Source organism: Anguilla rostrata, chromosome 15 (genome assembly GCF_018555375.3).
Source record: "Anguilla rostrata isolate EN2019 chromosome 15, ASM1855537v3, whole genome shotgun sequence".
In the NCBI taxonomy this organism is placed as follows: Eukaryota; Metazoa; Chordata; class Actinopteri; order Anguilliformes; family Anguillidae; genus Anguilla; species Anguilla rostrata.
Genome location: NC_057947.1, coordinates 2,398,593 through 2,412,184, shown reverse-complemented (window position 1 = coordinate 2,412,184; position 13,592 = coordinate 2,398,593). Strand labels below are relative to the sequence as shown.

At 45.6% G+C, this 13,592-nt stretch overlaps 1 protein-coding gene and 1 long non-coding RNA gene across 7 annotated transcripts in view; one reads left to right on the top strand and one right to left on the bottom strand.

Annotated features, from left to right (window-relative positions):
- Positions 1-12,071, bottom strand: part of slc19a1 (solute carrier family 19 member 1) — a 25,906-nt gene extending 13,835 nt beyond the window's left edge. Inside the window, exons 1-4 of one of the 6 annotated variants that reach the window (XM_064310140.1) lie at positions 11,966-12,071; positions 7,126-7,213; positions 6,696-7,051; positions 1,471-2,260 (exon numbers count right to left, since the gene is read on the bottom strand). In XM_064310140.1, the coding sequence (XP_064166210.1) occupies positions 1,471-2,260; positions 6,696-6,923 (1,018 nt within the window). In that variant the 5' untranslated portion in view covers positions 6,924-7,051; positions 7,126-7,213; positions 11,966-12,071. Of the gene's footprint in view, positions 1-1,470; positions 2,261-6,695; positions 7,214-7,320; positions 8,310-10,191; positions 10,517-10,580; positions 11,480-11,530; positions 11,670-11,965 lie in introns of those variants that run through there. The other 5 variants (XM_064310137.1, XM_064310138.1, XM_064310139.1 and 2 more) reach the window with 5 other exon arrangements.
- Positions 11,713-12,635, top strand: LOC135240547 (uncharacterized). The gene is made up of 2 exons (XR_010325716.1): positions 11,713-11,836; positions 12,458-12,635. It is a non-coding gene; the product is annotated as an uncharacterized LOC135240547 (long non-coding RNA).
- The last annotated feature ends 957 nt before the right edge of the window (positions 12,636-13,592 follow it).

Genomic DNA, 13,592 nt, shown 5'->3' with positions numbered 1-13,592 from the left:
CGTACGCTACAGCGGGACAGACTAAAGCAGCCGCACGCTACAGCGGGACAGACTAAAGCAGCCGTACGCTACAGCGGGACAGACTAAAGCAGCCGTACGCTACAGCGGGACAGACTGAAGCAGCCGTACGCTACAGCGGGACAGACTGAAGCAGCCGTACGCTACGTACGCTACTCCTGCGTATGGATTCAGCAGAGCGGCTATATTAAGAGCAGCTAGCGCTGTAGTGCTAAGGTGGGCAGGGCTTGTCTTCACCTGAGGATAAGCAACCGGATCAGACCTAAGGCACCAGGCCCGGGGATTTAAACACCCGATTGTGCAAAAATCCACGGCTGGAATGGTAAGGTGTTACGGTACGAAATCCACCATCCACATGCTGACAATGGGTACCCACTACACCCCACCGGGTCTGGATCTCCATAAAATCGTGATTTACAACCACGGTGAACTTGACTGTAGGACACCTACTTCAAAATGCACGCCTATCATCGTAAAAAAAAAGAAAAAAAAAACATACGCCTATTATCGTAATTTATGGAAATACCTCACTCAAAGGGCACAAAAGGATAATCACTAGAAATGAGGATAAGCACATTTGTGTTTAAAAATAGGTGTGACCTACAGTTCAGTTCAGTGTGGTTCTAAACCCCAATTTTACAGATCCAGACCCACTGTGGGATGTACTGGGAACCCATGTTCAGCATGTGAATGGTGGATTCGTAACACCTTTTCACCGTTTTAATCGAGGATCGTTTGACAATCGGGTGATTCAAACATGAACTGTATAAATGGATAAAGTCATGGTGATGAAATACTGGCATGTTTTAAACGCTCAGTAACTGGGCTTTCTGAAGTGTAAACAGCCGAAGAATGTGGGCTGCTGCTGTGTGTGCTGATATCCAGCTAAGTAACAGCCGGAATCAGCAGACCCTGTGTCTCCCCGCCCCCCTTCTTCTGAGTCTCTCCCCTCTCTCGCTCCCCCCCTTTTTCTGAGTCTCTCCCCTCTCTCGCTCCCCCCCCTTTTCTGAGTCTCTCCCCCCTCCTTCCCTCCCTGCATCTCTCCCCCCCCTCTTTCCCTCCCTGGGCTATCCCAGATCACTGCTGTACTCACCTAGGAGAGTAGAGGCTGTAGGGGCTGTAGAGGCTGCTGTACTCACCCAGGAGGGTAGAGGCTGTAGGGGCTGTAGAGGCTGCTGTACTCACCCAGGAGGGTAGAGGCTGTAGGGGCTGTAGAGGCTGCTGTACTCACCCAGGAGGGTAGAGGCTGTAGAGGCTGCTGTACTCACCCAGGAGGGTAGAGGCTGTAGGGGCTGTAGAGGCTGCTGTACTCACCCAGGAGGGTAGAGGCTGTAGGGGCTGTAGAGGCTGCTGTACTCACCCAGGAGGGTAGAGGCTGTAGGGGCTGTAGAGGCTGCTGTACTCACCCAGGAGAGTAGAGGCTGTAGAGGCTCTAGAGGGCGCTGTACTCACCCAGGAGAGTAGAGGCTGCCTCCACGGCCCCGTTGTAGGCGCGCTGGTTCTCGGACGCGGGGAAGACTTTGTCCCACAGCACGTGCACGTAGAAAAGCACCAGGTAGTACCCCGTGGAGTTGAAGACCCACCACAGGCTCCAGAGGCGGAGGCTGGGCACGCGCACCACGCTCTTCAGCTCCTTCAGCATCAGCACGAACGGCGACTCCCTCCAGCAGGAGGAGCAGGAGGAGGAGGAGGAGGAGGAGGGGGGCCCGGCCTCCGGCCCGGCGTCCGGCCCGTCCGCCTTCATCCTGCTGAGCTCGTCCGCGCTGCTGCCGGCCGCCTGGCGGAGGTGGCGGTTGAAGAACAGGCTGCGCCTGGGCCAGGGCAGGCAGAAGGACAGCAGCAGGCTGAAGCTGACCAGGCCCAGCGAGGTCATGGCCAGGCCCCGGTACCCCACCCCGCCCAGCGACAGCAGCAGCTGGCCCGTGACGGAGCTGGTGAAGACGCCCAGGAGCACGGACGAGCGCGAGTAGCCCGCCACGCGCTGGTACAGCTCCGGCGGCACCAGGGAGAAGATGTAGGAGGAGTAGGCCACGCGCGCCGCCATGCTGATGCCGTAGAAGAACTCCATGAACTGCATCTCCAGCAGCGAGGAGCCCAGGAGCAGCAGCAGCCAGATGGACACGTTGCTCAGGCTCTGCAGGATCAGCACGGGCTTGTAGCGCAGGAAGTCCGTCAGCAGGAAGATGGGCACCAGTACCGCCATGTTGGAGTAGACCAGCACCGGGTTCACCTCGTTGGTGATCTGCGAAGGATGCAAATATTTCCTCTTTATAGAAAATGAACGACAATCACGTGCCGATATTTACTCGCAATGTCTTACTTATTGTAATTATGATTATTTTTATTATACAGTTGGTATTTGATGACATTGGTATTTACTGATTCATTATTTATTTTTTTATTTTTTTACCCAGACAGCCTTGCTCATTCAGCCTTTACGAACATTTACAAAATATTAATACTCAAGTATAGGCATATGCATTAAAACTGTACTTGTTTACATGTATTTAGCAGCCGCTCTTATCCATAGCGACTTACACTGTGTCCAGTTATACAGCTGGATATATACTGGAGCAATGCAGGTTAAGATTCCATGGTGATTTTCCCCAATCTCCGGTTTATTGCTTGTTTGCACAAGAGGCATTGAAAAACACAATGAGCAAAGTATTATAATATGTACTTATGTATTCTTGGAAACATAAGCGTTATTAAATTATAGATCCTATTTTCGAACGGTTGTAGAAAGTTGTATTTTGCTACGTCATTAATACAGTAATCACTCCATTTCACGCCGTAAGAAATCTGACAGGACACACGTCTGCTGTTCAGACAATGCAAATATTTGACTAACGTTAGGTCACTTAAATTAGAGTGCTTTAGATTATTTCTGTATATTCTTTAGCTAGCTAGCACGTTAGCTAGCTAGAGTTCTTCATGCAATGTTATCGATAACGTTAGCTGCTAGTTTGCTTTAGAGGCGTTATAGTTGTGCTTTATCTTAACTTGGCTAGCTAGATATCAAAATTATCATTGGATATAAGTCAACGTCCTTACCTTAGCTATCTACCGATACTTGATATACTAGCCCTACTAAGCTAGCTAGCTTGTGAAAATTCAGTCTCCCAAAGAGAGCGCATATCATGGGGGTAGCTATGGTAACGGGGCACGGTCTGTCAATCATAGCTAACTGACAGTTCTCATTACCACGCCCAGATGGTTCGGGTGAATTTTTATCGTGGGAAATTTAGGCTTAGAAAAATACGTTTTAAAGTACATTGAAATGACTGAAGAATAAAAAAATTATGCACATTTGTTTTGTTGTTGCCTGAAGACAACTGGAAAGTGTCACGTTCAACCACCATGGTACTCCTTTAAGAACCTTGCTCAAGGGTATAATGGCAGTGTCCTACCAGGGAATCGAACCTGTGACCTTTAGGTTACAAGACCAATTCCTTAGCCATTATACTGCACTGCCGCCTATACTTCCTGTTAAATACACAAACTACTGACAATGATGACATTACTATTATTATTATTATTATTATTATTATTATTATAAAACACAAAGCCAGGTTACATTAAATAATTTAAGAAACATTCGGCAGCATTGCTTTGGAACAGTGTTTGTTTGTGTGAGCTAAGATAGCCAATATGGTTTGTTGCAACTTGGTCTCATTTTCATCATTACTTTTAATGGCAGGCCTAGTTTTAGCAGTTTTAAGTAATGGCTTATAGACAGTGCTTAGCATGCGTGAGTAACTTGGTATTTTTTAAATGTTGAAAACCAACGCACATAATGATACCTCAGATATCCCTTTAAAAGTTGCACAATTCATTTAACAACCTGTGTCTTTAAGATTTTCTTAGTTGAAAATGAGACACAAAAATGTGTTACTGGAAATATGACATGGTAAATACAAATTTTCCCATGTCTGCTCTCCAATTTCTGATGCATTGATAAAAATCCGCTGTTGTATGTCTGAAACATAAAGGTTCCTCTGTCTTACTGCAGGCAGGACTGCAAACAAACAGTGACCCACTTAAAGAATGTCTACTTTGACCTCATTCAACAGGCTGGAACCCCCCCCCCCCCACCCCTCCATTCGGCTCCTCACTAATGAGGTGCATGCTGGGAATGGCCAGAACACTCCCTACCCAAATTTTTTGGGCTGTTCCTAGAGTGGAATTTTCCGGTGGATTACCATTCTCCTTCAGCGGGTGGCACTAAGGCTTTCAGGAAAAATGCTGAAGTGCATTTCTCTCTGATGCTGCGAAGCCCCACCATGACGCAGGCGTATAAACGCTTATCTCAAAGATGCTTTCTGAAACCTGCTAAGATCAAAGTATGCAGCAGTCTCTTCATAAATGTACGTATACCGCACCGTAGTTTGGAACTGACCGATAGCGTTCCAGGTAGAATTAAAAGTAATTGTACTGCACTGTAGATTTGTACTGACTGACAAGGTCCCACGTGGTCTTATGTCAGCAGTTGTTTAAAGCGGGGACAGCCAATCAGGGGACGGGCTGTACATGCTCCCGGCGTGTGCATTGTGTCCCTCTGAATAGCCTGCTCTGCCACAGCAGCGCTAACCGTTCCACAGCACTGAAAACACCCGAGGGTTTACTGCCCTGTGAGGGGGATTTGCACGCCAGGCCCCGAAAGGCCAACCCAACACACGTCTCTCTGGAGGACAGACCGTACGGTGCTGCGGCTGACAGCCACGTAAAACATCCACGTCTGCTGCGGTGATTGGGGGGGGGGGGGTGACTTTGACTCCCAAACGAGGCACTGCCACTGTAATCTTCTGCCATTCACCGAACATGAAGTTATCCAGAAAAAGCCAGCCGTACAAATGATGACATAAAAAGACTATCATCCACACAAGCTGCCCTCGATATGGTTATCAGCTAAATTAATGATTGAAGTGTTATAAGCAAAATACGGCTATTGCTTATGAACCTAGCATTCCAGTCGCCGTCAATGTTTACACATCACCAAATTACACAAAAGTGTCTGTGTCTATTTGCAGTGAAGAAGAAGGCAAAGAGCTATCAGTATTTTCAAAATAGAAGCGTATTCTCAGTGCCAGTTTCCAAACAGGCCATGGGAGGAGATAAGGTCACAGGGAGGGAGATATCTGCACGTACTAGAGCACACTGATATTCAAAGCATTCACATGATACAATGTGCTTGTTCCATGAACGGTACTACTAGCAACGGACATGCAGATAGTCCTCATGTATGGCAGAATAGCCCATTTCAGAAAGTTTGAAACTTTGGGAAACACTGCTCTACCCTTCTGTAAACTGACTATATTGTATATATTGGAAATATATGGAAGTGTACTCTTATTATATATTTATAACATCATGTGTATGTTCGTCGACATATTGGGCAAATATTGATATTGCTATATATATCTACGTATATCCCATGGCCAACCGTGAAGTTGAAATATCTTCATAAAATACTGACCCACTCTGGGGTTCACAAGCTAACTGACCTGCTCTGGGGTTCACAAGTTAACAGACTGACCCACTCTGGGGTTCATAAGCTAACTGACTGACTCGCTCTAGGGTTCATAAGCTAACTGACTGACCCGCTCTGGGGTTCACAAGCTAACTGACTGACCCACTCTGGGGTTCACAAGCTAACTGACTGACCCGCTCTGGGGGACAGACTGAGCTGACTAACCCGCTCTGGGGTTCAGACTGAGCTGACTGACCCGCTCTGGGGTTCAGACTGAGCTGACTGACCCGCTCTGGGGTACAGACTGAGCTGACTGACCCGCTCTGGGGTTCAGACTGAGCTGACTGACCCGCTCTGGGGTTCAGACTGAGCTGACTGACCCGCTCTGGGGTTCAGACTGAGCTGACTGACCTGCTCTGGGGTTCAGACTGAGCTGACTGACCCGCTCTGGGGGACAGACTGAGCTGACTGACCTGCTCTGGGGTTCACAGTGAGCTGACTGACCTGCTCTGGGGTTCAGACTGAGCTGACTGACCCGCTCTGGGGGACAGAGTGAGCTGACTGACCTGCTCTGGGGTTCACAGTGAGCTGACTGACCTGCTGTGGGGTTCACAGTGAGCTGACTGACCTGCTCTGGGGTTCACACTGAGCTGACTGACCCGCTCTGGGGGACAGAGTGAGCTGACTGACCCGCACTGGGGGACAGTGAGCTGACTGACCCGCTCTGGGGGACAGTGAGCTGACTGACCCGCTCTGGGGGACAGAGTGAGCTGACTGACCCGCTCTGGGGGACAGAGTGAGCTGACTGACCCGCTCTGGGGGACAGAGTGAGCTGACTGACCCGCACTGGGGGACAGTGAGCTGACTGACCCGCTCTGGGGGACAGAGTGAGCTGACTGACCTGCTCTGGGGTTCACAGTGAGCTGACTGACCTGCTGTGGGGTTCACAGTGAGCTGACTGACCTGCTCTGGGGTTCACAGTGAGCTGACTGACCTGCTCTGGGGTTCACAGTGAGCTGACTGACCCGCTCTGGGGGACAGAGTGAGCTGACTGACCCACACTGGGGGACAGTGAGCTGACTGACCCGCACTGGGGGACAGTGAGCTGACTGACCCGCTCTGGGGGACAGAGTGAGCTGACTGACCAGCTCTGAGGTTCAGACTGAGCTGACTGACCCGCTCTAAGGGACAGAGTGAGCTGACTGACCTGTTCTCGGGTGAAGTTCTTCTCAGCGCTCAGCAGATAGGGGGTGATGAAGGGCTCCCCCGGTTTCAACTGGAACATGAAGCCGTAGAAGCAGAGGAAGAGGACGGACCACGCCCACTTGCGTGGCTTTTTGGGCGGGGCCTGCGGTGCGGCCTTCTCCACAGCCTCAGGCTTCCCCGCGTCCTTCACGTCCCCGCCCCCTTCTGTGACATCATCGGCGCCCGCCATCGTGTCCACCTCGTCTCACCGCCGAGTCCTGAGACGCCGCGACCTCGACCTGCCTCTGCCCCGATCCGTTCGGCTCCGCGAACCGTCCAATGGCATGTGGCGGAGCGCTGAAGCTCACTCCGAACTCGCTTTTCAAAAAAATAAGTTTTACAGTAAGACAGTAAGCTGAGCTGCTCCAGTCCGCACGTGCTCTCACACGCACCTCAAACCCGTTAACCTTCGCCCGTCAGCGCCGGCTAATGACTGAACCAGAGCCCTCGCCGACAGCATCGCCACTCACCGCGCTGCACCTGAAAGGGAAAATGAGCGCACGTTCAGGTCATCACGCGTTATCCCTCGAAAGCTACAGTACAATGCTGGTGTCACCACAACTCCCAAGAAAAACGAATGCCCGCACTTTTCAGACAGCAAGTCCGATTTACTGAACCAAACACTTCCAGCACATGGCCGTCATCTGCGTGTAGCACTGATGGACGTGCAGCTCCTACTGCATTTGGTTCTTCGTACACACACACGTGCGCACAGTAGGCGCGAGGCCCAGCTTTGCAAAACAGCGCTCTTCAGATTCAACCAAACTACTCATGATGGAAAACACTGCTCCTGTTCAAAAAGGACATGCATACCGAGTACTTTTCTGGTGCGTGATTGCACTGTTCCTTTCTCCGGATAGTACTGCCCTTTCTCTATATGCCTGACATCAAGCTCCCGTAGTGCATTTCAGGGCTTGGTGTCTTGACCCTTTGAGATGTTATTGAAAGGTTTGATGGGAACTGTATTAAAATCCCAAATCACAAGGCTGCTATTTCAGAGCACAGGAGAATTATATAGAGATCTACGGAAACTATTTTTGGTATATTTTATTACCACAATGTAAATATAACTAACAACATATGCAGCAAATTAAAAATGGTGGACTTTAAATCCTCGAGTCTCATTAAAGTTTTGCCTCTGATGCAACAGGAGAGAGGGCAAAGGTCCTGCGTCAGTATGCTGTGACATAACGACCCAAATTCTACAGTCACAAAGCCCATTTTCAGTAAATAACAAACATTACAAAACTACTTGGCCCAAACCTACATGTCCACACAACAAAAACTACATATTCTAGGTCATTATTGTTGGCACATAATGCGATGAAATCCTGTTTTATTACGCATCCTGTGTTGTACCCATGTGACCTGAGACAGTAATCAGGAAGGAGATCACCACACACCTGCCATATAACACACTGATCCAATATTTGTCAGAAACAGGCCAGTAAACTGAGAAAAAGCAACCAGACTGGAGCACACAGATTTACAGCTATTATTGCAAATGGACGACAAACAGACTATTCGACTCTGCTGAAGCCACTGAATCAAAACATTCTGTTAGCAATAAAGCTTGTAAATTCGAATGCTCCAGACCGAAGTCTTTAGTATGCAAAAGACCCTGATGCAAAGCGCCTAAAAAAATGAGTGCGCAGCCGTTTGAAAACAGGAATGGCTGTAAAAAAAACAACTTACCTTGAACTTACTAAATTGTCTAGAGCCAATGCCCTGCTGATTTCATAATGTGGATTTCATGGGCAGTATTAATATTCTCCAAAGTGCTCATTTGGAGAACAGCGTGAGCTTTACTTAAGCCTCTGAATTTCTCTGACTGGGATTTATCAAATATTTATAAAGAGCAACATGCTGTCTAAGGCACATGAACCTTGTTTTCATACAACTTTCATCAATGTTGTATGTTTCTCAGAAAATACACATGCAATACTGAAATCCTGAAACTGGCTTGACAAATATTTAGAGTACTGTGCAACTTGCTTTGTTGAGGTGTTCTAAAAATATTCAAGCAATGCTTTCTCCTTCGTCCTGAACTCATGCATGCAACTTGGTCCTGCGTTCCACCTGAGAAGAATGCGGCCTACTTCAAAAGAATGCAGTCTACCCAGAGACAGTAGAACAAATGGACCTTGTCACTGTGGTGTCACTCATTGACTCTCCATGGGCTTGGTGAAAACACACTGGACCCAGAGGCTGCACAGCAGGGACAACCCTTAAATGGGCATGGATTCCGGTCGTCCACTCAGCATGAGAGATACAGTGACTTGGCAGTGACAAAAACTGTCCCAAATTCATCCACAAAATATCACAGTCTTGTCCAAATAACACAACAACTTAACAAATTGGCTAATGGGGAGACATTAGCACATATTGCTTGTGGGAAAAAATTATTGACTTCGTATTTTGACCGTGTTGTTATCAATGACTTATATTGAAGGGGTGGCTAAAAGATCTATACTGGAGCCAACCGAACTGGCACGAGTGAGTTGTATAAACTCCTCCCTATAGAACGAGGATACAGAATGAAGTTACGCCTTGGCGGGGGCATGCCCCATACCTATACAGCACCGAGAGTTTTGCACTTTTCAGGGTTCCCCACAGAAATAACCACAACAGCCACAGACACTCAGCCCTTAAAAACATTAAATTCTGTACATTCTGACCCCATTTCAACAGACAGATTTCATAAACAACTTCACATGTCCACACAATAAAGCCCTAAACTAAGGGGATTTTGCGTTTTCTCCTTCTCATTCTTATTTTTCCTGCCGCCTATCCCACTAACAACATGTCTCCCCATAGGACATTTTACCGACACCAGCCAAATTTTCACCAGGGCCAAGCGACTTGAAAGAATTGAGGAAATATTGGGTAGCATTGCTTTGGAATACAACTTATTTAATTTTGGCGAGGCAAGACAGCCTATATTGTTTGTAGTACCACTTGGTGTCATTGTGATATCAATACTTTTAATGGCAGGCCTGATTTTGGCAGTCTGAATGAATGAGTTATAGACGGTGTATGTCTTGTATGTGTGAGTAACTTGGCATTTTTGTACGTTGAAAACGTGTTTTTTATGAGATTTAAACATCCCCTAAACATAACCGCGCACGCATTCTCCTCCGGCAGCGCAGCGTTTTGTGAGCCAGAGACTAAATTAACCCATTTTACACATCAGTTCAGCACGAAATTCTGCCAACTGGATCAAAAGCTCACTGACAACGACTGGTAACGACGGAAGCGGTTGCTGGAAGGCACAAACACAGTTTTGGCTCAAGAAACACGGTCTTATTTAACTCACACCATGGGTACAGTCACACCATTTTTGTTGAATTTACTTAGTTTTTAAAATATATTCATTTGCCAATAACTGAGTAAATAATCACAAGAATATTAAGAATATTATCTAACCAATAAAAATCACCTGTTGCTGTATAACTTACCGCTATTATCTTGGCTATGAAACATGGCCATGTATGTGAATCATTAGATAAAACCCGTCTGAATCATGAATATGGTTGACTCCAACTCATGACTGGGTTAAGTCAGTATGCTAGTTGAGTCCACAAAGCCTTATTTTCCAATAACATGTAAACGAGCACGACGACAAAACACAACAGGCCTATTTAATCAAACATTCAAGTAAACTTCAATCAAACGTCAGGCGGTGACATTGTGTCTGCCATGCATATTAGACAGCCATGCAAATTCAATCAACTTTCACGTTGTAGTGGGCCAAAAACTTTCGCCATTTTAGCCAGGCACCGAAGTTATCTATCAATTTTATATTCAATTCTGTCATTAATGAGGTCGAGTTATCCACGAAAAGTACCTTCACCACGTTGTTTTTACAAAAATCCGCCTCATGTGGCAGCAACGTGGCCGACGTCATATTCACCCACATAGCAAGTTAGCCTGTGTTGGCTAACGTTAGCCCTGCCTAGATCTACCGCGCAAAATCTTTAAACGGGTTTCTACACAGTGAAAGTTAACTTCAGTGGCTGCTGAGAACGCCAGGTGGTCAGCCTATTTATTTGGCTATAGAGACTAGCTCACTTCAAAAAGTAGAGTCCGACGAGGCAGTCTAGATTCTCCGTGATATTTGGAAGCTAGTGTAGCTATCCAGCTATGTTCCTTAAGTCCTTATCTTATAAAATAGACAATGATGTCCAATAACGTTAACAAGCTAGCTATACCGTTAGCAGCACTCCTAAGCTGTCTCGAAGCTAAATTAACCCCAAATGGGCAGTCTGTCAGAATCACTCGGGTCATAAACTTTCATTTACGATGTTACAAAGTCTGTCCTTTCGTCCTCGGAGACTCCAATTTAACTAGGTATCAAATGCATTTAGAAATATAATCGAGGTTAAAGCTGTTTTCCTAACCGCTTGCGAAAGACATGTGATCATGCACAACGACGTTGGCTAACAGTCCAAATAAACCAGCTATGATACACGTGTGAGTCCAGCTAGCAAGCTATAAAAACACAAGTATAACCCTTCCATTTTATATCAAGCTAGCTAAACGTTTATGGTTTACTTAGCTAGCTATCGTAGTAGATCGGCGCATTGACAATGTATTGACAAGCGTAGACACCAATGATCCGATTAGTTAGCTAGCTACGCTATGCTGGTTAGTTTGAGGATCTCTCTATAGTGCTACTCCATAATCATTTCGTTTATTTACAAATTGAGCACTTAATTCAGCAGGTCTGAAATGGCCTATTTTACTAGCGCACGTGGAAGATTAAAAGAAAACAACTTTAGAGAAGTATTTCGTTACCTTGCCGCTGCGTGTACTGCCCGTCCATGCATGCACGCACAAGTGAATGCAGGGTTATGTAGTTTTATGTATTCGGTCGTGTGTAGCCAGATGACGATGTACGGGGTTTGCCTCTACTGCATCCCTAGGCTAGCTCAGCTGCATACATCCCTTTATGTTTGAATGGGTTTGCATTTAAACTTCTCTTCTAACCTACAAATAGTCTACAAATTGAGGTTCGACAGCTGTTCAGCCTATATTATTACGCATGCCACTAGATCGCACTAGTTCGAATTGGATTGCAAATTGGACGTCATGTCCAGCGAGGTAAATATTGTCATGGAATATAGTTTTCAGTTTTACTGAATTAAGCGTGTTGCGATTACTATAGCTTCCCCTCACCTGTTCACCTTTAGTTTATATTCTCTCCATCCTACTCCACTACGGACTACTTACTCCGTTCTTTTTTCAGTTTTCTTCTTTTAGGCTCTCTGCGTTGTTCTCCGTCTTTACAATGGCGTTTGAGTTTGAACACTTTCAGTTCCACTGGACTAAATATCTGGTCAAACTGGTTGATAAGCTGATGGTCAAACTGGTGGACTAGCTGGCATTCACTGCCTCGTGACCATGGTCATATGTGCTGATGTTTGTGTATTAATTTCCGTTTTCACTACTTGTTATCATCGATTCTTATATGTTTCTTTTTGTTTATAAGTTTAGGCGCAAGGTTTGGAATTACTGTGTCTGAATGTTTTTGTAAGGTTACTTGTCATATGTATGTTTCTCATCATATCGGTTGTTTGTGTTTTTCTTTTATTTTTTCTTTTATTTTATTTTTTAAATCGAGGAGCTGATTTTCCATGGCATTTGCTCTTTACAGATTCACTTCCTAGCTATCTAAAAGGAGCTGTGGGACATGCTGTTTTATTTATTTATTTCCATTTTCAGGGCTGAGATATGAGCTCTGGTCCACAGCAGCAATAAGTCTCCTTTCTCCCACAGAGGGGCCCATGGTATTGATACACAATGACAGCCAACAGGAGCAGAGTAAACTCCATACAAACTGAATTGAGTGACAACAGCTCCACTTCATTTGTAATAAAATGTTTCCTCAATGGATAATCAACTCAGTTTCCAACTTGATAAATCCATCAGCATTAAAACAGTTGTCCAAAAGGTGTTTAAAATACAGCCAGGTAAAATGATGCAGAATGAGCACAAAAATCAGCAGACATGGTGTCAGTGAGCTGTAACCAAGAGTACATTCTTGGCCTGTAACTGTATGATTGTACATGGTGTATTTGTGTGCATTATTTAATTGATGTAAAAATGGATAGAGTTGCACTTGTAGAATCAGATCGCAGTGATCAGATTCAATGAGAAAGAATACAAGGATAAGTCAGTTATGATTCAGTGGCCCTTAAATCTTTGTGATGTTTGGGGGGGGGGGGGGGGCAATGATGACTATGTAGTGTAAAAGATACACATTTTACAGCGCGCGGTGTAAAAGATGCATACCCTCATACGTAATATTACACTATGCTCTTACACACCACTGAATAGTCAGTGATTTTTTGCATTCTGAATCTGATCGTAGAAACCTGATTTCATTGACAAATGTCATGGTCATTGTGACCACATACTCCCAATAAAGAAAAAATCATACAATTCTGTCTACATATGATTAAAAAAAGCCCATACTGAATCTAATTTTACACAACATAACAGATACCTTCAGAATAGGAAACATCAGTGTCCATGTTCTTGCCCACAAGTGAAAACATGGAATCATTTATGATGTCTACAACAATCACAATTTGATAACACTCTTGTGGAATGTTTAGCTAAGGAAAAGGAGGGCAACTCAAAGCTTCAAAGCAAGAGGTAGAGGAATATTTAAAAAAGACTTACTCAGATGCAGGAAAGAATAGAGAAATGGGCCTTCCTCTTGCAGGGTTCATACACTTTTTCACCAATGATTTTCAATGACTTTTCCATGACTTCTCCACAACCTTTAACTGAATTTCCATGACCAAAACAAATGACTTTATCTCAGCGGGACGATTTAAAATTATTTATTGTA